This window comes from Neomonachus schauinslandi, chromosome 3 (assembly GCF_002201575.2).
Source record: "Neomonachus schauinslandi chromosome 3, ASM220157v2, whole genome shotgun sequence".
Taxonomy (NCBI): Eukaryota; Metazoa; Chordata; class Mammalia; order Carnivora; family Phocidae; genus Neomonachus; species Neomonachus schauinslandi.
The window spans coordinates 132,900,836-132,925,092 of NC_058405.1; the positions used below are offsets into that span (position 1 = coordinate 132,900,836).

At 38.1% G+C, this 24,257-nt stretch overlaps 1 protein-coding gene across 1 annotated transcript in view; it reads right to left on the reverse strand.

Moving 5' to 3' along the window:
• Positions 1 to 400: 400 nt before the first annotated feature.
• METTL8 (methyltransferase 8, methylcytidine) overlaps positions 401 to 24,257 on the reverse strand; it is an 85,197-nt gene continuing 61,340 nt past the window's right edge. Inside the window, exons 4-10 of the mRNA XM_021703058.1 lie at positions 14,168 to 14,538; positions 12,176 to 12,225; positions 7,610 to 7,673; positions 5,837 to 5,976; positions 1,907 to 2,013; positions 1,720 to 1,785; positions 401 to 591 (exon numbers count right to left, since the gene is read on the reverse strand). Coding sequence (XP_021558733.1) covers positions 401 to 591; positions 1,720 to 1,785; positions 1,907 to 2,013; positions 5,837 to 5,976; positions 7,610 to 7,673; positions 12,176 to 12,225; positions 14,168 to 14,538 — 989 coding nt within the window. The remainder of the gene's footprint in view (positions 592 to 1,719; positions 1,786 to 1,906; positions 2,014 to 5,836; positions 5,977 to 7,609; positions 7,674 to 12,175; positions 12,226 to 14,167; positions 14,539 to 24,257) is intronic.

Here is a 24,257-nt window from a genome sequence, read left to right on the forward strand (position 1 = left end):
TCCCTGGTATCAGATAAGAGAGGAAGAGAGTTTAACTGTGTTAGACTAACGCATAAACAAGTGGTTTTTTTGCACTTCTAAAAAATGGCAGGGTATGGTTTCTCAGAATCATCTGACTTATATCAGTAATTTAATTGAAAGCTTATAAAATTCAAAGTACAAACAAAATGGTTAGACATAATAAACCCAAACAAGCTTGAGCATATTAAGCTTTGAAAACACAGAATATGGTACACTCTTCCAAATCACTTATGAGTGGTTAAATAAAAGAGCTCACCCATGATAAATAGCAGGATATACAAATTCTCTTTTCTTCTGATTGTCCTTTCAAAAATGAAAGATCTACGGAAGTCTTTGTACAGTGTAATCCTCTGGTTTGTACCTTAACATGGTACATAATTCAGCTGTGAGAAAGGAGTGAAAATACCAATTTAGACGTTTTTTGAGTCAAGTATAATGGTTTCTGGAATTTGCCTTGAACCCACACTCGGTGCATTTTCACTTGTTTTTTCCTATTCACTTGTAATCGACGATCAACCAGATTTTGCTTCTCGTCTAACCCAGCCTTGCAGAACATATTGTGGACTTCCCCTGTGAGACAAAAATGGCAATCAAGTGTATATGTGACAGGCATGGTGGTGGGGGACAGGGGGACAGTCAGGGACAATGGAATATTAATGGAACGACTAACCATCTAAATTTCACTTATACCAAGAAACTCCCTAGTACAAATTGGTTAAGGAAACCTGTGAAACCAAGTGGACTTCTTCTACTTCACAGAAATACACCAAGTATAAACAGCTTAATATAGCAGGCATAAACGGATATACAATCTACTGGTTGCAGATTTCAATATTTTGAAAGGTGCCCTCTGTTCTGAGTTTTTGTTGGTTTGCAAAGACCCCAAATGGCACATTATAAAAGTACTAACATAAGTTTGGAGAAAATCCTTGAATGCAGAATTCATTTTAAATGCTTTTTTAAAAATGAGGAATTGACAAGAGGTAAGTAATTTTCTATGGACTCTTTTTTTTTTTTTTTAAAGATTTTATTTATTTGACAGAGAGAGACACAGCGAGAGAGGAACACAAGCAGGGGGAGCGGGAGAGGGAGAAGCAAGCTTCCTGCCAAGCAGGGAGCCCGATGCGGGGCTCGATTCCAGGACCCCGGGATCATGACCTGAGCCGAAGGCAGATGCTTAACGACTGAGCCACCCAGGTGCCCCTAATTTTCTATGGACTCTTAACATCAAATTCCCTCCTCTGGCTGTGGCATGTCATTTTTTTTTCATATCTGGGCTAACCATACTTCCCAAATGGAACAGACTACACCTTCATTTGGGTATAAGGATGAAACAAGTAATTCTTTAAAGCAGTTTCAACTGGAAAAAGATTAAAAGACAAAAAGGCCATTTTCAAGCTTTCACATAGAACAGTTACAGTGTGGTTACAGAGTAACCAAAGAGAGTTTTGTTTTGTTTTGTTTTAAGATTTTATTTATTTGACAGAGAGAGACACAGCGAGAGAGGGAACGCAAGCAGGGGGAGTTGGAGAGGGAGAAGCAGGCTTCCCGCAGAGCAGGGAGCCCGATGCAGGGCTTGATCCCAGGACCCTGGGATCATGACCTTAGCTGAAGGCAGACGCTTAACGACTGAGCCACCCAGGCACCCCCCAAAGAGAGTTTTTACAGCTAATTATTTTCCCTTAGAGATAAGCATACCTTTTGTAAAGAAATATGCTCTGGTACCATCTCCTCGAACATAAAAATTTTCAGATAAGCAATGCCCTAAAAAACATAATTGTGATCAGAGAAACTTAGTATTCCTTAAAACGAAACAAAAACTTGACATAAAATATAAACAAAGCATTCTTTAAAACACATGAAAAGAATTCCAAACTGAATATACCCCTTTTAAAACGAAGCTGAGTCTTATCATATCTTCCATAGTCCCGAAATAACAGCATTCCTCCAGGTTTCAGTAAGTTGGACAGTCGGTTTACAACGCCTTGCATCCTTTGAAAACAAAGCAAGATACTGTCTGCAGAAATCTTGTTTTACATGCCACATTTAACTTTCTTAAAGACAAAATAAGGAAAGCTCTATGGGGCCAAAAAAGTCTCACCACAAACATAAGGGCGACAAAACCAAAAATACTTCGTACAGAAAGGAAAAAGAATACCAAAACTTGCTAAAGGATCAGATTCAAAAGACCTAGAGTATTAAGTAATCACCCAAATGACAGAGTGATGTCTTTGCAGAGCTTGATATATGATGTCAAAGCTGTACTGCAAAACTACATAGATGGTTCCTGGTATTTATATCAAGTTACGGTAGTTCCAAGGCAGATAAACGCCAAAGTCGCTTCCTTTTCCTTGCAAGATAAAAAATATGGTGGAGCCATCCCAAATTGCACTTATCTAAACAGAGATCATGTTTCCTCCAAAACTAGCTCCTTCTCCTTTATTTAGTTCAAAGGTACCATCATTCACTGAAGTGTTACACCTCAGGGATATCCTTAACCTCTTTTCTTTTCCTCCTCTTTCATTAGCCTCTCCACAACCATCTGGTCATCCAATTCTAGGTCTTCTTTGTTTAAACTGACCTTTTGTCTCCTTTTTGTTTCCCTTTGGTAGTCCTTTAATACAAATTGCTACCTCCTTAGGCCTGGGAACAGAATACTTCCTAACATGCTTTATTATTCCCCCTGTTAATTCTTCCTGTATTATCAGTGAGGAGTTATTCTGCTTAAAATGATGGTTTTGTCAAATCATCCCTTTGCTCAAAAATGTTCATGACTTTAATCCATAGGATAAAATCTCAATTTCTTAGTTGGGCCCTTAAGATCTCTTACAACTGGCCTCAATCTCTCCAACATCTTTCCCACCATGTCCTAATGTGAAGCATCAGCTCTGGACAAACTGTTACATGCTAGGCTCTGAAGCAGTCCATGCCTTTGTTCACGTGGTTTCCCCTCAAAGAATTCTCTCCTTCTTACTTTCTGCCTATTTAAATTCTAGTCACACTCCAAGCCCCAGCTCAAGAATACTGGGAAGCCTTTACTTTCTTTCTTTTATTATTTATTCTTTTCATCTGGCTCCCAATCAAATACGACCCCTTGTGACTGCTCTTGACTTAATGTTTTTGGTTAAATGTTCATGGTCTTATGTGTGATTATGGGTCAGAGATGGCAAAGATTTCAGATCTCATATCAATGCTGAGTGACTGACATTGGCTGCCTACAGAGCTCACCAGGAATGACAATCAGGGTACAAAATCAGTTATGAGTGTCTGCCCTGAGCAGAGAATGGTAAATGGCAGCCCGTGTGCTGAGTCCTTGCCATCTCTGCTTTATCCACGCTACTTAAAGCTTCTAGATTTTCTTATTTTAAAAATGAGGAGTTTGCATCAGATAATCTGTAAATGCCTTCCAATGAAAACACTGTTCAGTGGAATTAAGGAGTGAAAAGCCAGATTTATGTCAGGTTATGAAGGAAGTAGATAGTGAGAAAATGAAAGTAACTATGAAAACAAGATAGAAATATAACAGAAAGAGGTAGCATAATTAAATGAAATGCTCTCTTAAAAAACTGGAACATAAGTACATGAAAGGGAAAAAAAGAAAAGTATTTTTCCTTGTTTATTTTGTCAGAGGTTATTTTCACACTATGTTTATGGTCTTGGGCTTTGGCAATTAAAGAAAACCATATCCAAACCTTAAAATATTCACTTTCAGGATAAATGTCTTATGTACAGAGAAAAATATCTTTCTGCAATTACTACTAAAACAAATATGAAACATAAATGCAGAAAAACAAAGAGCCAAAATGCAGCCATCTCCCTCTGCAAATCCTTTCTTCCCAACTATCCTTTAACATCTGGGGTTGTAGGTAAAGGCAAGGGTGGGGAGCTGCTTTTCTTCATCAGCCCATCTTGCTTGGCTCAGTGCCAAGTTCCAGAGTCCTGAGGACTGCAGGTGGGCATGGGCTGGGGGAGATGGACAAGACAAGAATGGGAGAGGGCCCCTTTTCTTTCTTTCTTTGACGTGGGCCAACTCTGCTATCCTCATCTACCTCTAGATGGAGGGTGAGGAAAAGGAAGAGAAGAGATTAAAAAAAGGAGTATTATATTGATTGCCTACACTATGCTTGGATCTGTGGTAAACATATTGTACTTTCTTTTATTTCAGTGATAAGGACAGTTAGCTATTCTTATGGTTTATTCCCATTTAAGCTGGGTCCCCCAGACTCAAGGTCTAGCAGAACTGCTCACCATTCATTTGTGCATGGATTTTCCAAGCTGGCAAGAAGCCACTTTTCTAAAACTTTCATGGGGCTGAATATGCCACCACAGTCCCAAATGACCCTAAAGATACTGTCTTTTCACTTACTGTTGCCTTCCTTCTACTCATTCATCTTAGTTTTAGATAATTTCCATATAGGTAAGAAAGTGGCTAGGGACATGGTACATCTGAATTTATTTTATAATAAATAAATAGAATGAACATACTGTAGGGTAACAGTAATCTTTCCAAGACATCTGCTTCCCCTTCTTTTTAACATTCAGTTCAAATCATGAGAAAATACATTATCTAAACTAATTTCAAGTAGTGTTTTTGTGGTCTTATTTGGAATTTAAACATTTCCTGTTATAGGTGTAAAATAGAAAATCTTGTTCTCTCTCCACCTACTCCATCCTTTTAACTATTCATTATTTTAACTATGAAACAAAATACATAGATGACATCTCTCTACCAGTACCTGAATGATGCCAATATTCTAAACAGATTAGCACAAAGACATAGATTATAGAAACTGGGAGGAAAAAGTAGCTTCATGGAATGTGATATCTCTCACCAGGTGCAAAAATATGTTTCATTCAGATTTATTTGGAAATTTAATTTGTCTTTCAACAAGCAATCAAAGTGCTCATCTCTAAATGAGAAGTAAAAGGACTGTAAAAGGTCCTAGTGAGTTTGTAATTGCAAAGGAAAAAGCACACGTTAACCCAGCTTCTTTGGGAAAGGGTCACACTCATCAAACAAAGACTGGTTGATGTCAAGTCTGTACCTACCAGCAGAGGAACTTTCCGGGGGCTGAATCTACTACCACAGCAGAAAAACCAATTTTAAGAAAACTTACAAATGCACAACCCTTGACACCACACGTGTGCCTTAATACATATGAGGTGGCAAAATTTTCACAGAAGTGATTATTTTATTTTAACGGCTGGTAATATCTCTTTCTGCTTCCTCTCTGGACATGCTGACTGTTTCAAAACATTGTGTGAACAAAAAATTTAAATCATAAATATTTAAATGATGGCACTAGCCAATCTTAGATTATAAAGATCCAAGGTTAATCTGGCAAATCTTGAGTACCCTACTTCCCTGGACTTCTTTAGAACAAAATTTTTAAAGCCTGTCGACAGACCGGTGTGAAACCAGATTCACAGACTACCTCTTCACGAACATTCAGTAAGATGCTAAATCAAAGATGTTTGTTTCTGATCACCAAGTACAATTTCCCTCTTGGGAGTCTATTAGGCTGTTCTGAATTTGTAATTTCCTTGAAGCACTGTCACTTTTAATAGGTATGTGTCTTGCCAGAATATGCTCACTTCTCTCTGACAGTGATAGAAAGCTAATGAAGCAGTTTGACCAGTTTCTTTCTCCAAGTCTGAAGAAAGGAAAAGCTGCATTTAAAAGGCTGCATGTTCTACACTGTGTAGTTCACTAAATCATAAATTTAAGAATTGTCACTTTTTTTTTGATAGTTCTGAAAACCACGATTGATAAAGGAGCTTTACACATTTGCTTTGCCCTTTTGTCTTCGGTTACCTGTCAGGATGAATGGAAGAGAGCACAAAGACAAGGAGAATGACATCCAGGATCCCATCTGGAAAAGGGTAAGGTAAGCCCTCATCACAGACGTCATGGACAAAGGCACAACACTGGGCTGCTCTGTAGGACGAGTGCAACTATCATGATAAAGGAATGAAAAGAAAAAAAAAAAGCAGCTGAATTCTAGCATTTTCCTTAAAATAAAAAGGTCAAACTTTTTATTTCTCCCTAGTGCCTTTCCTCTGTAAATCTGAATGCACTTTATTTCAGATTCAGTATTCTGTTAGCTTATTTCAAGCTGCCATAAAAAATTAAGTCTTGCACTTGGACTCGATAACAAATATTCTTCACAATCCCTCTTTAGTTTAAAAAGAGGCGTAGGGCAGGCCTTTGAGTCAGTAGGCAGCATTGTTGGAAGTCTACCCTATGTTACTTCAGAGGCACTGAGATGGTCCTTAGCTCTCTCTCCCACTGCTTGTGCCACCTCCTTAGGCTTAAAATACAAATATCCTCTACTACATAATCAAAAATTAGATAATGGTAATGGCAGCACAACTCTGTAAATATACTAAAATCACTGAATTGTATACATTAAAATGGTGAATTCCATGGTATGTGAACTGTATCTCAATAAAGCTGTTATTTAAAAAAACTAGACACACACACATATACACACACGCCTACAAAACAACACCAGAAGGAGGTATACCAAAATACTAACCTCGATTCACCATAGGACTCTAGCAAGTGTGATTATAGGTCAATTTTATCTTCCTGTTTAGGCTTTTCAGTATTTTAGAAAATGTCTACCATGAATAACTATTACTCTTAATATCAGAAATTAAGTTCCACGTACTCACTATACATTTCTGTTAGCAGAATTTCCATTCCTTTTCCATCTCCTAAAAATACTTTTTGCTAAGGGAATGTTTACTAGCTTTTGGGGATTGGTCAAACAAGTCCAGGCTCCCCACTGCTTTCCCAACGGTCTAGGACAGTTTACATTTGTATCATATGCCTTCTCAAATTTTTTTAACTTCAAAATTTTTAATTTAATGAGCGCCTCCTATGTGTCAGACTATGTGTAGGGCTCTAGGGACATAAATATGAATAAGATCACCTTGTAGGGGGCGCCTAGGTGGCTCAGTTGGTTAAGGGTCCGACTCTTGGTTTCAGTTCAGGTCATGCTCTCAGGGTCCTCAGATCAAGCCCCATCCTGAGATCAAGCCCTGTGTCAGGTTCCACACTGGGCATGGAGCTTGCTTAAGATTCTCTCTCCCGAGGCGCCTGGGTGGCTCAGTTGGTTGAGTGTCTGACTCTTAGTTTCAGCTCAGGTCATGATCTCAGGGTTGTGAGATTGAGCCCCACGCTGGGTTTCACGCTCAGTGGAGTCTGCTTGAGATTCTCTCCCCCTCCTCCAGCTTGTGTGCATGCTCTCTCTCTAATACATAAATAAATCTTAAAAAAAAAAAAGATTCTCTCTCCCTCTCCCTCTTTCCCTCCCCCACCTCAAAATATATATATATATCACCTTGTAGGAGTTGTTGACCTTTCTAGGTGTACCAGTACCTTCAACTTTATTTTAAATTCAAAACAACTATCATTTTAGGGTGATATCTTAGGCATCAGCTGATGGTATGATTCCCAGAAATAGTAAAAGCTCAGTTAAAAATGGCCACAGATAATATTTGAAACATTTCAAAAATACCACATCAGCAACAACAAATTAGATCCTTACCTGGCTCTCTTTAAAGAAAATATGAGGCATACCTTTACTAGCTCCACAGCTCTGGAAGCAAAATCACAACAATAAAGAAAGGACTCTGGAGCATTCCTATGAAAATGGAAACAATATTTAAATCTAGAGTTCATCTATGCTCAGGTTACAGAAGAAAGGAAACTGTAGGCTTGAATTTGTAAAAAAGTATTCTTTAATAGAATTTTGGATGACACCTGGCTTGTTGTTTCTTCTTTTTAGAAGAACTGTTCTCTATAATGGTGTGTAGGTGCCTTCATGTTGCTTCTGAAATAGCACTGCCTCAAATACTTGCCATTAATTACAGGGTAACTTTCAAATTCCTGTCCTGGCTTTGAAGTTCTCCATTATGTGAGCCTACTTGCCCTTACATCCCATCACACTCTCACCTGGGAAACCTCCAAAGCCATCCATCATCATTGCTCCATCTTCCTCCTGCTACCCCCCACCTCCCCACACTTTCTTCTGTGCCTTCAGCCAGCAAGGCCTGTAGCTCCTCATAGCTTAGTCAAGTTCTACCCTTGTGCAAGGACTCTCAGACCCCTGTGTCCTTGGTGCTTCAGTCCCCTTCCTATGTGTATAACTCATTTGGTTCTTGGGCCTCTCAGAGAGGCTCTGATGCCCCTAATGGAACAGAAACATATACATAAGGGGCTGGGGAGATGGGTTAGCCTGGTGATGGGTATTAAGGAGGGCACGTATTGAAGGAGTACTGGGTGTTATACGCAAACAATGAATCATGGAACACTACATCAAAAACTAATGATGTGATGGATGGTGACTAACATAACATAATAAAATAAAATTATTAGAACTGTTTCAAAATCTCAAAAAAAATATGTATATTTTAATAGCATGTAAATACAACTTCTAAAAAAGAATAAAACACTAATATATTAATTCTTAGTTATCTTCTCAAGTTATGATCAAACATTTATTAAGCCTCATGTATATACCAAGAATTAGAATACAAGGTAGTAAATGAAATTGTCTAGTAAAATAGTAAGAGTATAGATTTTGGAGCCAAATAGACCTGTGTTTAAATCCTGAATTTGCCATTTATTAACTCTGTGAATTTGACTTAACTTCTCTAAGACTCAGTTATTTTATTTACAAATGTAAATAAAGTCAGTCATTTTTTGGCAGGTGATGTTTACCCATATGAAAGTCTTGAGTAGTTTTAATTGGCCTCCACTGAACTTAGACAAGTTCTATTTGGCCTTTACCTGAAATTCAGTAACAATGTCTGGACCCTGGTTACTCATGGGCATGCATATACTTTGAATTTTGTGGGCCAGTACCCTTCCTGATTATCCCTCATATGCTGGTATCAAATAATCCAGGCATCATGTTACTTAATACCATGTCTGAATTGCAGAAAGAGATTGGTATGTCATTAAACAATAATTATAACTATGGTCCTAGCTCTTGCGGGTTTTATAGCCTAGTTGAGGACATGACTGGTTTTATATAGCTTCTATTAAGGTTGTGGATAGGGCAGAGTTCCTAAGAATTTTGAAGGGGGGGAATAGCATTGCTGAGTGGGGAGAAGGGTAAATGGTATAAGGGCTTAGAGATGGGAGATATAAGCCAGGGATAAGAAGCAGAGTTGATCCCGAGAGCTCAAACCAGTATGTCGCAGGATATACAAGTGGGCCTTGAAACACATAATTAGGACTTCTAATTTGATTCAGGAGATATTTCAAGCAAGGAGGACTACTAAATAAATATGAAATACAAGCACAAATATGTATTCCACAAATAAAATCTCACCCAGGCACAGATTATACTCTTAAATGCTACCCATTGATGGATACTACATTCATGTATAACACACTCATTCTGTGGCATTGGGGATTTGCATTCAGTTTAAGATCAGTTAAAATATGGTGAATAAGATTTGGTTATGACTTGCACTGCTTGTCTTTTCCATCTGTCCCATATAAAAAAACAGTGCTTTATTGAAGCCTATAGCCCTACTGTTTCCTACGAAATCCATATATTTGTGGCCCCTAACTTGCTGGGTGGTCACATGTGTTTGAAATTTTCTCAGGAAGAACTCAGATGCATATAGCCCTATGGGATATGATGGCTAAGGGCAAGGGCTCTGGAACCAAACTGTCTATGGTTTGAATCCTGGCTTTACCACTCAGTTATATGATCTTGGAATAGTTACTTAATTTCTCTGTAACTCCATTTCCTCATCTATAAAGCAGAGATAAATATGGCATTTAAGGTCATTGTGAAGATTGAAGGGATTCATATAAGTTTCCAAAAAGGTGCCTAACTCAGAGTAAACACCTAATAAATGTTAGTCATTATTGTTGTTGCTATTGCTATTATTATTATTATTATTATAGGAAGAGCTGCCTCTGCCTTCTAGGAACTTAAAAACTTAAGAACTTATCATGATTCTATTAAAAACTTCCATATAACTCAAAATGCTTTTCTGGACACTGGCAAATCTAGCTCATTATAAAAGGTATGCAGTCAACCTTTGGGCAGTGGTTACTGAACACCCACAAGATATTGAACAGTCTAGCAGCTAAAGGAAAGCCTGTGCCATCTGCCACGTGTCCTACCAGGAGGGCAGCATGACCTCTGAGATTGAATTCCCACTACAACAGCAGCCCAAGTTGAAGTCTTGTGACCACCCAATGACTTTCCAGAACTTTTCTGTAAAATCAGCTGACTGCCCTGGCCCTTCTCCCAGCAAGCAGGTGTAAATATCACTACTACCACCATACCACAAAGCACTCTCTTGGCAGGGGGTTTAAGCATTAAATGATCCTTGGAGAATTATATGACCTCTCAATTCCAGAGGTCTAATTCTGGTAAAATATTCAGAAAATGTAAGACATTAATCCTATACTCTCCAAAAGTAATACAACATAATTTCTTAGGTAGGAAAAAAAGTCTAATTCTCCCTTTGGAAGGCTAATCACTGGTTGGCTTTTAAAGATGAGTTAATTATCTTAGGTTATCAAGCTACAATGATTAAAAAAGAAAAACAGAGCCGAGACGTATCAGGGAGTGAGGAAGTAAGTGCATGCAATTATTCGTTGGAGGGAGAAGTAAAGAGGGAAAAACAGAACTAACAAGTGGGAATTCAGAGATATTAGTCACTATGTATTGAGCTCTAAATATCTGTATTACACTGTTAGGCTACCTGGAAAATAAGATTTGGGTAAAATATGCTTTTTACTTCAAGGAACATACGCAGTGGTTGGAGAGACAAGACTTAAAGAAATGATATGCTAAATAATACCTTGAGATGGATCATAAAGTAACACATTATCAATTGCCACAGTAGTAAATTTATGTGTATTGTAAGCTCAGAGGTTACTGGGGTGAAGGAAACTGGGTATGTGGTATAAAAGAGCAGGAAATATTGGCCCAGAAATGGGGGAAAGGGAGAACAAAGAAAATAAATACAAAAAGAGAGAGGTCATTCAGGACTGCAAATTTGCCACCATCACTTCTGCCTGGCCTCTTTAACTGGTAATCTAATGGTATTAGGGAATTACTATTTATATGTTAGGCTTAGAATAGTAATGAAGAACGTACTGATTTTTTTTGAGCTACATCATAAGTATTTAAAAATAAAGTGTCATGATGTTGGCATTGTGTTAACTGTTAAACTGAGGTGGTGGGTATATGGGAATTCACTGTATTACTCTTTACTTTTCTGAATGCTTTTACATTTTCACAAGGAAAAGCTAAAAAAATAGCATCATTAAAATTCAAAATACACACAGAGAAAAGACTGAAAGGGATTATAACAAATGTGCTGACAGCAGCTATGTTAGGATGATGGGGATGATGGGTGATTCTCACCCCCCTCTCCTCTAATGGAAATGTTCTGCAATGCGCTCATGTCAATTTTATAATGGAAAAATAATGTGAAAGCTATGGTGTAAACTTAAAAAAAAAAAAAAAAAGACCAGCCATTGGTAAAACGTGCTAGAAAAAGCTTTGTGAGGAGTGTCGTCTTCATCACAGAGATACTACAACATATACGTGAGGTGGTGAACAGGAAGGACGCATCAGGAGAACACCTCTGTCCCTATCATCTATGTCTGTTTTTTTGTCTTTGGGTTAGTTGCTGTTACCTCTAAACAATTTCAAGTCTGGAGACAATCATTTGACAAAGGAAGGCCTTACACTGGGTGTGGCTCCAGAAGTGATGACAAAATAAAATGAGGGTTAAAGTATAAGCTTTAAATTCAATTCTCTGAGTGTAAAATGGCACCTCCATACCTGGGGGAGCAAATAGATCTGTTTAGCAATTCACAGCTGAGTGGAAGGGGGTCAAGTCTCTTGCTCTTTTTTTATTCTCTCATCCATGCACACACAAGCTTAAAAAATTACTTCAACCCACGGCTGTGAAACACTCTTTTCAGAGTAATTCCTAGTTCACATAAAATTAGACACTAAGACTAAGACAATTCTTTTGAAATTTGTTTAAGTCACTGTTTATATGCGAACAAGAATACTACTGGCATATACGTGACATTTTTCCAGAATTTCTTAACGTCCCATACATATGTAAAATTTTGCAAGATAAAACTAAAACTCACCGTAAAGTGTTCAAAATTGGAAAAACACTATTTCCAGCACCACAGCCAACCTAAAAAATCAAAAGAATAAACAAGCATCATGAAAACAAGGTTAAATTTTCCTCACCAATGTTAGATTTTTTTATGTAAAAAAAAAAAACTAGAAAAAATGTACTGGATCTGTAGGCATTGGAGGGTTTTCTTTTTCTTTTTTTTAAAAGATTTTATTTATTTATTTGACAGAGTGAGAGAGAGAGCACAAAGAGGGGGAGGGGCAGAGGGAGAGGGAGAAACAAGCTCCTTGCTGAGCAGGGACATGGGGTTCAATCCAGGACCCTGGGATCATGACCTGAGCCGAAACAGATGCTTAACCGACTGAGCCACCCACATGCCCCTTAGGTGTCGGAGGGTTTTCTAAACTCAAGAGCAATGGAATAAGTCACAAGAATAATACTGACAAATTTAACTATGGAAACATTTAAAATTTTTACACACCAAAATTCAAACCAAATTAAAAGGTGACCAACACAATGTAAAAAAATTGGCAATAAATACGGTAAAAGGGTAGAGTAGTTAAAAAAAAATAACAGATAAATAAGCAAAGGAAATAGAGTACAAAGAAGTGCAAATAGCTTCTAAGCATTTGAAGAACTATGTGACCTAGTTAACAATCAAAGAAATGCAAATTAAAACGAGGTATAATTTTCATCTGTCAAAGAGGAAAGCACTTAAAAAAGAATATATTTTTAAAAGATTTTATTTATTTATTTGAGAGAGAGAGAGAGAGAGCAAGAGCGGAGAGGGGCAGAGGGAGAGGGAGAAGCAGGCTCCCCACTGAGCAGGGAGCCCAACGGAGGACTCGATCCCAGGACCCTGGGATCATGACCTGAGCTGAAAGCAGACACTTAACCAACTGAGCCACCCAGGTGCCCCTAAAATAGGAATATTCTAACCAATGAGGGTATGATGAAACAGACATGTATTGCCATGAATTGGTATTGATAAAATTTCTTAGAAAGTGATTTGGCAATATATTTTAAGGGCATTAAATTTTTAAAATAAATTATGAGCTAGTAAATCTAATAAAAGAAAACACAGAAAGGTCTATACCCAAAGATATTTTCTGTAGAAAACCTGAAAACAATTTAAAAGCCTAGTATTGTAAAGATAGATGAGCAGAATTAAAGTACTTTCTGTAGAAAAATATTTTGCAACCATGAAAATATTTATAGAGGATTTTTAAGATAGAAAAAACTGCTTATGTTGCTTATGTTATAATGTTAAATAGAAACAAAGCAAAACCCCAAAATACAGGTACAGTGTAGCTCAACTGTATAAAACAGTATAAACAAAAGGGGAAAAGTCAGTAAAATGTTAAGCGTGGTTAACTCCCTTGTGTGTGGTAGATAATTTTCTTTTATCTACTCCTTAGCAAACTTTCTAATCAATATATATTACCTTTATAACCAGGAGGAAGAGATTTACTTTTAAAAATAGAGAGTCAAGGTCTACACTGGATTACAGCTAATTATATATCTCATTTATTTCTATTTCACTTAAAACAGGTTAATAACAGAAAGAGATAGAAATTAAGGCCAAAACTTCATTGGTATTTAAAACGGCCTTCAAGGGGTGCCTGGGTGGCTCAGTGGGTTAAGCATCTGCCTTCCACTCAGGTCATGATTGAGCCCCGCATCGGGCTCCCTGCTCAGCAGGAAGCCTGCTTCTCCCTCTCCCACTCCCTCTGCTGTGTTCCCTCTCTCGCTGTGTCTCTGTCAAATAAATAAATAAAATCTTTAAAACTGCCTTCAAGTTAGATATGAACACAAATTAAAAAAAATTAAAACCCAAACGTAGAACCTGATGATAGACATGAGTCCCTCAAATATTTTTTATGCACAGAAGTATACAGAACACTTATTTAGTTAGATTTGACCATTTTCATAAAGTCATATGGAATGTACATTTCAAAGTTATTTGCCCCCTCCCATCTTTGCCCTGGCCGGACAGGACCTCTAGAATTCTGAAAGTGGCGTTGCTCCCGGGAAACAATTCTGTTTTCAGAGGTCCTTTTCTGTGTTCTTCAGAGTCTAGGCTGGAAAACTGCGATCCCGCTTGGCTTTGCCTGTCTGATGAGCCACACCTTTTCTGATTATGATTTTTTTCTTCAGGCACAGGAGGGCAGCGTGTTCTTGAGAAACCATCGGCGGCACTAGTTTTTGCAGGATCCCATGATAATTCTTGCAACTTCTGTTCAGTTTTTTGATCAACTGGAATAATTTCAGGAAATTCCCTCAATAGCCAATTACGATCCTTGAAAAACTTATTCTTATGAATCTTATAAAATGTGTCCCAATATTTACTAGCTTCATTCTCATACTTAACTAAAAAAAAAAGAGGAAAAAAAAAGATTTATTTTACTATGAATTATGTTTACTATTAGTTACTCTTTTAGTAACAAAATATATTTGATAAATGCTGTTAAATATATTACAGACATCATTTATAACAATTACATTTACCATTGAATAATTTTATTAAATTAGTTATTTATCTGATTTTTTTTTTTTTTTTTGCCTCTTACAGGTTAAAACTACAGAGTATTGATTCTCTCAAAATGTGTTAATGTGTGGGGTATTAGATCTTATTCCCATAAATCTGCTTCTGCCTTATAGTTTGGGCAATAAATTTTTGTGAGGAATATAATCAATGCAAACTACTTTCTATAGTCTAAATCTTGGAATTCTTAATAATCACATTTTCACCAATAACCTGTAGGGCTCTTTATTATCTTAAAGAAAGGACATCTCATTTTTTTATTTCGCTATAAATGCGGTTTCAACATGATGAATATCTTGGGCAAATTGGTAATCAGACAGGAAACTGCAGAATTATAAATGACATAATCTTAGAGCCAGAACAGCCCATTGAAATAATCTACTCCAACTCCCTTGTTTTGCATTTGAACAAAGAACAGCACAGAGATATGAACCCACTTGTTCCAGGTCCTGGAGCCCTGTCACAACAGGCCAGGACTCCCAGAATCTAGGGGCAGTCCCATTCTTCACCCACCTCCAGAGGAATCTCTCCCTATTGACATCTCCTAGTATGAAGCCTTAAAGAGATATGCCTTTTTAAAAGAAATTTGCATTTTATGATGTTATCCCTTAGATTTCCCTCCGTCCCAGGGTCAGGGTTAGATCAACAGTCTCAAAACTTCAGACAATTCTTAGCTTTCTGTCTCTTTTTATTTGTACCTTAAATTAATAAAATAATTAATTCACTCGCTCCTTCACTCAACAAACATTTCTTGGACACTACTACGCACCAGGCCTAATCCCTGGGTGAAGAATTACTCCCACCCAATATAGACACACGACATTTTTTAAGTGCTTTCAGAAAAGAAAAAAGACCTATTGATATAATTTCAAGATTTAATGTTGGGTGAAAAAGCAAAGTGTAGAACAGTATGTCTATGACACAGTCATTTGCTAGGAAAAAGAAGATAAAGAACACGTGTGCATACACAGAAACATAATGCATGTACACACCTATTTACTTGTATATATACAGAATACTTCTGTAAGGAAATCACATAATTCGTAATACTGGCTGCCTCTAGGGAAGGGAAACTGGGTGGCTGGGGGCCAGGGTTTGTAAAAGAATTATTTGAATTTTGATCTGTATGAAATGACTATCCCCCAAATAAACTAAATTACAAATAAAAACAATGGACTAATTTCTTTCATAATTTTAAAGAAGCCCCAACCCTCAGAACAAGCAGTTGCTTGTAGTCAGGTTCATCTTTGTTACAGAACCTTATTGTATAGTTTTCCTTTTCTTTCCATTTTTATCTTTATGGCCTTGTACCTGGATCTCCACCCATCTGGCCACAAGACTTCCTTCCCATCAAGGCTGAATCGTATCTGGCAGTGGCACTGCTATAAAGACAGAAACTCCCACCTATATTTAAGGTCTGAGAAATGAAAGTAGATCTCTGTAACAAAAGAATTATGTGAAGCTGAAGTCCAAAACATGCTCACATCTGCACTAATGGAAGAAAGCCCATTTATGGTTAATCTAAAAATGTTATATATTATCTTTATTTTATTACTTATTTTTTTTTAAAGATTTTATTATTTATTTATTTGACAGAGAGAGCGAGAGAGGGAACACAAGCAGGGGGAGTGGGAGAGGGAGAAGCAGGCCCCCCGCTGAGCAGGGAGCCCGATGCGGGACTCGATCCCAGGACCCTGGGATCATGACCTGAGCCGAAGGCAGACGCTTAACGACTGAGCCACCCAGGCGCCCCTATATTATCTTTAGAATAGTTCTATCTCTACTTTTAAGAACTGGAGTGTACCTGCTATACTGTGTGAGAAAATAAAACAACATTCTGAAATCAGATTCAGGAGGAATTAGGAAAATATCAAATTTCCCCAGGGTCTTCTCACACCTTTTTCCTTTTACCTTAAAAACTCTCTTTGTAACTGACTCTACGCTGGTAAAAAATTTTTTCTTTTTAATAAAAAGCAACCACCTAAGAAGAACTACATTTAGTCAAATCTCTAGTATCTGAGTTTTCAATACCAAGCTACTGTGAAGTGAGTTTGAACCTATCAGTAACTAGAATGTAGTATTACACCTCGATTAATTTGCGGAAATATTCCCCTAGGAATTAACTGGGAGGAAGGGCGTAAATAGCAGGACCGCAATTTGAAATAAAAGATGTTCACAGCAGTGCTATTTAAAATAGGAAGAAGTGGGGGGCGCCTGGGTGGCTCAGTCGTTAAGCGTCTGCCTTCGGCTCAGGTCATGGTCCCAGGGTCCTGGGATCGAGCCCTGCATTGGGCTCCCTGCTCGACGGGAAGCCTGCTTCTCCCTCTCCCACTCCCTCTGTTTGTGTTCCCCCTTTCGCTGTGTCTCTCTCTGTCAAATAAATAAAATCTTAAAAATAAAAAATAAATAAATAAAATAAAATAGGAAGAAGTGGGAAATAAATACTCAACAACATAGGAATGACCAAGCAAGTCATGCAGGTCAAAACAGAGTAATCTTCCGTAGCAATTAAAATTTTTTAAAATATTTTATTTGTTAGAGAGAGAGTGCGTGTGAGAGAGAGCAGGAGCAGGGGCAGAGGGAGAGGGAGAAGCAGACTCCCCGCTGAGCAGAGAGCCCAATGTGGGCCTCGATCCCAGCACCCTGGGATCATGACCTGAGCCGAAGGCAGACGGACGCTTAACCGACTGAGCCACCCAGGCGCCCCGTAGCAATGAAAATTTAAAGGATAATGATAGTAACACAAAACATTCACACAGACCTGATATACACTGATTGCAACTCTAAAGTTTATTTTATATTGATTTATAGTAATCAGATGAAAATTTAGAGTGACAGTAGCAATGTAATGGTTATTAGGTAGTTTGTTCTTTTGTAAAGTTTTATCACACAAAAACAGAATCTTAGTTGAATGCTTCATGGAGTTTCCTCATTTGATGAGGGGTTGAATTAGGGAATCTCTATGTTCAAAGTCTATGTACTTTCTTATTAAACCCCATGAATTTATGGAGAACATTAAACAGTGTCAGTTCTACAAACTACAAAATCTTGGATCGGATTGCTATCTTAAATATGAGCCCGTACTACTACTGTTTTAATTTCTACAGCTTGTAAAGAAGGGGAATGTGCAGCAAGGTGACTGGAGTCTGGTTCAGATTCCAAATATATCAAGCATCTAAATTCAACCGTAGATTATGCAGTCTTTAAAAAGGATCTGATTACTCTGAGAAGACCATGGTTAAGGGCTGCTAATATGTACTTCCAAGCCTATTCCAAGTATTTCCCACTCTCCAGGAATTAAGAGAAACAAACAAACATAAATCATTATACCAATAACAACCATAACCTATATTGAGTCTTTATTATGTGTCAGATACCATGTCAAATGCTTTACTTGGATTTTTTTCCCATTTAATCCTAATAATACCTCTCAGACATATTATTATTCCAATTTACAGACAAAGAAATTCAAGGTCAGAGGAGACAATTATCCAAGGTCACCTAGCTAGAGCCAAGACCTGGACCACGTCTATTGGACTTTAAAGATCATGTTCTTGGGGTGTCTGGCTGGCTTAATTGGAAAAGCATGTGACTCTCGATCTCTGGGTTTTGCGTTCGAACCCCACACTGGGCGTGGAGATTACTAAAAAAAATAAATAAACTTCAAAAAAATAAAGCTCATGCTCTAAACCATTACACTACATTGCCAACCTAACACAAAATCAATATTAAACCCCTTCAAAATATCTCTGAAAATAACCTGTTTTTCTGATTTTGTAGTTTCCTTTCATTATGAAGCATCAAACTGAAATTAAAACCCCAGTATGACATAATCAGTATGATTAAACTGTGAAAATAATGCTGATTGGAGGGAACCTTCATAAAAACAGATCAGAAATGCAGAATTAACTAAATACCATTTAATTTATATAAAATATAAACTATACAAGATTATATGATGAAATTATGATGAGCAATGGAAACATAAAATGCTCTATTAGAATAGATTGGTTTGTGGGATAGAAACAAAACAGAAACGGCACCCAGCATGGGTTGAAGTGAAGGCTAATGGGCTGGAACTTTTTTGTTCTTTGCTTTTTAAGTTGTGCTTTCAGCAGTTATCTCAATCAATGCTGGCAACTCATAGTTCCCAGTAAGGTGTGACAGCTTCTGAGACACCACAGAAGCTCAATCAAACTCACAATTATGGTTATGAGACAAGGTAAACACCTTCAGCATATGAGTTAATTTCCTGAACTTTGAAGGTATTTGTGATAACGGGAATTGGAAAAGCTATTTTCCTGACCATGAGTGAAAAATTTAGTTTTGGGGCGCCTGGGTGGCTCAGTTGTTAAGCGTCTGCCTTTGGCTCAGGTCATGATCCCAGGGTCCTGGGATCGAGCCCTGCATCGGGCTCCCTGCTCGGCGGGAAGCCTGCTTCTCCCTCTCCCACTTCCCCTGCTTGTGTTCCCTCTCTCGCTGTCTCTCACTGTCAAATAAATAAATAAAATCTTTAATACAAACAAAGCAAAAAAAAAAAAAAGACAGAAAAATTTAGTTTCGACCTGCTGTTAACTCATCTCAAGTTCAGGCCAATAAAATTAAATAGAGTGTGGAGAAATCTGCCCTTTGTTAATCTTGTCCAAATGATTTTCTATTTATTTATTTACTTATTTGCTTGTTTTAAAGGAAACTCTACCCCCACCATGGGGCTCAAATTCATGACCCTGTGATCAAGAGTCACATGCTCTACCCAACTGAGCCAGCCAGGCACCCCCAACCAACTTTTTTTTTTTTTTACCAACTGATATTCTAAACAGGTATATTAATGATCAATTTTTCTTGGAGAAGCAGTTTTTTCCTTTCATTTTCCTAGGCTGTAGATTAACTGGTCTATGCCAATGGCAGTAAAACGGATGTAGTGATGTGTTTAACCACAGACAGATGAAGCAAATTCTCAATTATTCACTTATTAAATTCAATAATGCTGAGGGGAGGAGGGAATGTGATATACTAACTATACTTAAATATTCAGAATTCACCCTGAATCACATTGAATATCACAACTAAGAAACTGAATTAAACCATTTATGTATCTGCCATATACGATATGATTAATATTAACTATGAAAAATTATCCTGTTACAGTGTAACAAAAAGCAATTTAGAGTTATTTTTGCACATCAAATATGCAAACACCTGAGCTCTCAAAGTTGGAAATTTCCACATATCACTGATAAAAGTTCATTGTCTACCTAAGAAAAAACTCTTGGGGCGCCTGGGTGGCTTAGCTGGTTAAGCATCCAACTCTTGGTTCTGGCTTGGGTCATGATCTCAGGGTCGTGAGATCGAGCCCCCTACTGCGCCCCAGCCTCAGGCTCAGTGTGTAGTCTGACATTCTTTCCCCTCCCCACCCCCCCTTGTGTTTGCACATGCTCTCAATCTCTCTCTAAAGTAAATAATTAAATAAAACCTTAAAAAAAAGAAAACTTATGAAAAGTGTGTGTGTGTATATATATGCATATAATTTTAAGATTTTATTTTTAAGTAATCTCTACACCCAACACGGGCTTGAACTTACAACCCCGAGATCATGAGTCGCATGCTCTACTGACTGAGCTAGCCAGGTGCCCTGTGAAAAGTATATTTATAACAGTAATGCAGGAAATTTTAAACAACCAAAGCTGACTTAAAAACAAGTACTCTAAATTTATTAGCGCACAAAACTTTCAACTACTCTATTTTTTTTTTTTACATAGGACACTTGTAAGTGGTAAAGGAATTCACAAGGTAAGGTATAGTGGAATTCTTTTACCATTTTGCTGGACATAGATAACTCACCCTAGATAGGTAATTATTTGCAAGAATATTTTAAAGTAAAAATAGCAGCTGCTTTTGTTATTAAGTTTTAAGAACCCATTACATTTTCTAAATAACCAGCTGAGATATAACACACTGGAGATGTTTTCAGGAAATAATAAAATATAATCATGTTAACTCAAAAACTGCCAAATGTATTTTCCTTATTTCTCTGAATTAACCTGCTTTTAAAAGAAATATGAGCTATCATAAAATTTAAAAGAAATTACCAAAAGGAAATGTGGAATTAAAATGATTAATCTGGGCATCTAAGTGAAAGAAAAATTGCTAACGAGAACTTGGATGTTATACATTTTAATCACAGAAATGAAATGTCAACCATCTCACAGCAAAAGACTGTACTATTGGTGATGCTTAAGCTCTTATTTTGAGAACTGTGAGGGTGTTTCCTGACTTCAGTTCTCACAACATCTGAGACAATAGGTGAGAAATGAGAAATGGGAGTGACAGGACAGAGTGACACATGCAGAGACCAAAAGAAGTGTGCTAGAGAGGAGGCCAGCATGGCAGAACAACCAGTGTTTCCTCCCAGTGGCATTAAAATTCGTGAGATAAGATCAATAGACAGTGTTTGTGCTGTATAATGTCTGAGAATGGAATGTTCTGTGATGAGAGAAAACGTGTTCTTTCAAAGACTTAGGACTCTCCTGGATAAGAAGAGATGGTGGTTAACTAACAGAGGCACAGAATAAGAAACGGGTCAGAGCCTCCTTTGGGTTTTCATGAAGTTTGCGAGTCGAGCTTTTAACCGGATCCATTCACCTTGACCTGTATTCATCAGAGACGCTAAATATCAAACAGGAAGCCTCGCCCAGGGCTTCTGCAGCCCAGCAGGTCTCTGATCCCTGGCGGAGCCTGGCAGGTGGCTGGGAAGGTGTTTACTCTCAACACAGTTCCTCAGCACAAAAGTTCCCTTTCTTTGTCAACCTCACAGCAGCCTCAGTTGCTGCACTCTGCACCTTCGCTTACACGTGGTCACACTGTCACCCGCATGGTGGGGTCCTCTCCTTGGGGCGGTTCCCTGATGTGTGTGAAGTCCACTGCATGGAGTCATGCTCCAGGGCCAGGTTGGGGACCCAGCAGAAACCTCCATCAGTCTGAGCCATTTTAAAATGGAATCTTTAGTTCAGTGTCTCCACAGCAGCCAGAAAACTTGCTTAGAAAGTGACTGGACGTGCTAATAAGCAAACCAAATGCTTCAAAGCAGTATCATCAGTCCTCTCCAGCCTGCTTTCCCTGCTTGTATAGAGAGAGGCCAGTCACCACCTTTCTATTTCAGTCACACTATGGTTCGGTGGGAACTGTCATTTTCCTTTACTGCAGTTTCCAAGGCCCTAAAATAACCTTCTCATTAGCCTCACTCAAGTTCATTGTTAACATAAATAGGCCAAAATAGGCAGCCTTGTACAGAGTACTTTAAGGGAACATTATCAGCACTGTTCATCTATTTATGTCCTAAACAAATTCAAGAGAGCATGAAAAAAATCCCTGGTTTTTCATATCAGGAAATATACTGTAGATAATTTTTAACTTCCTGGAAATGAATTAAGATGACTGATAACTTTTAGTTCTGTTTAGGTTTGACACGCGCTGTCCCATCCAGGTGGCCACTGGCAGAAGCTTGAGTAATGTGGAAAGTATGCCCATGCAGCTGCTGGCAAAGAAGCAACGTCACACTTCCTCAGCAGCAGCGTGACAGAGTTCCTGCAAAGGAATGCAATGTTGGCTGACCAGTAAGCAGACTGCCACGGGCATGCACCCACCAATCCAACGCCAACACTCCCTGGCCATATCCCACTCTGGAACTGCACGGCTGGAGCTCCTAAAAATAGAATGGTTCCATTGGAGTGGATCAGGTGCTCTTCTTTCCTGTCCACCCTCCAGGACACATTCATGCTTAGGATAAGTTAAGGATGAAGAGCAAACAAGGCCAGAGGATAAAGTAAGTCATCGATGGTGGCAGAGGACAAGACAGGGCAGAAGTGCCCCCTTCACTGCCTAAGAGCTATCTCCTTAGCTCAGTGTCCACAGCTACCTTTGCTTGCAAACCTTAGCCACAACTGTAGACTAAAGTCACTAGAATAACAATTAACTATCAGTGAGATTAGTATCTTCACTAATGCTTGGCTTGCACAGAGAATTCAAACATCTTTCCCAGGGGAGTTTCAGAACGTAGGATCAATCTAGAAACAAAATTCTATCACAGGGGTTGGCAAACTTTTCTGTAAAGGGCCAGACAGTAAGTAGTCTTTGTGGGCTATGTGCGGTCTGTTAATCACTACTCAACTGCGTAGATAGAGCTCAAAAGCAGCCACAGACAATACGTAAACAAATGAGTATGTCTGTGTTCCAATGAAACTTTATGTATAAAAACAGGCAGTCGGATGGATTTGGCTCCTGGCCATAGTTTTCGGACACTCGCTCTATCTGGTAGGTACACTGATACTGCTACAAGAATGATCGAGAAATCATGATGACCAAAACCAAGCTGTTCTATAAAACTAACCTAGGGTATTAGAAGCCAGAATAACAGTTGCTCTTTGTGGGGTCACAGGGGTTGGGGGAAGTACTGTTGTTGGGACAGAAAATGAGGAAATTTCTGGGTTAATGGTAATATTCTGTTTCTTGATGTGGATGTTGGGAAAATCCATTGAGTTTTGTGACAATTCATTTAGGAGTTGTGAAAATTTCTCTGTGTGTTTGGTACTTCAATAAATTTTTTTTTTAAAGAAAGAAGAACCAAGCTGTTTTAAGGGAGAAATCATTTTAAGAAAAACAAGGAAGAAAAGCTTATCTTGAGAGTGCATGTGTTGGTCAAATTGTATATGGGTTCCTAGCTATGGCAGTGCGAAGGACACAGACCAGATTTTTTTTTAGTGTGCTTTAAAAAAAAATGTGGTAAAAAACACATAACATAAAATTTGCCATCTTAACCATTTTTTAATGTTCAGTCCAGTAGTGTTAAGTATATTCACTTTGTTGTGAAACAGATGTCCAGAACTTTTTCCTCTTGCAAATCTGAAACTCTGTATCTATTACACAACAACTCTGTGTTTCCTCCTACCCCAGCCCTGGTAACCACCATTCTACTTTCTGTTTCTATGAATTTGACTACTTTAGGTACCTCATGTAAGTGGAATCATATAGTATTTGCCTTCTTTGTGATAGGCTTATTTCATTTAGCATAATATCCTCAAGGTTCACCCATGTTGTAGAATGTGACAGGATTTTCTTCTTCTTCAAGGCTAATACTCCACTGTGCATATATGCCAAATTTTGTTTATCCATTTATCTGTCAATGGACATCTGGGTTGCTTCTACCTTTTGCCTATTGTGACTAGTGTTGTTATGAACACGGGTGTGTGAATATATCTTCAAGACCCTGTTTTCAATTCTTTTGGCTCTCTATCTAGAGGTGGGATCGCTAGATCATATGGTAGTTCCATTTTTAATTTTCTGAGGCACTTCCATACTATTTTCCATAGAGGTTGCACCATTTTACAATTTTACCAATTCCACAGCGCCTAATGGTTCATTTCTCCACATTTTCACCAACGCTTGTTATTTTCTGTTTTTGTGATAATAGCATTAGCCAATTTTTTTAGAAGCCAGCTTTGAAGATTGGCAAGGTCTCACCTCAAACTCGGAATATCAAAAGGCCTCC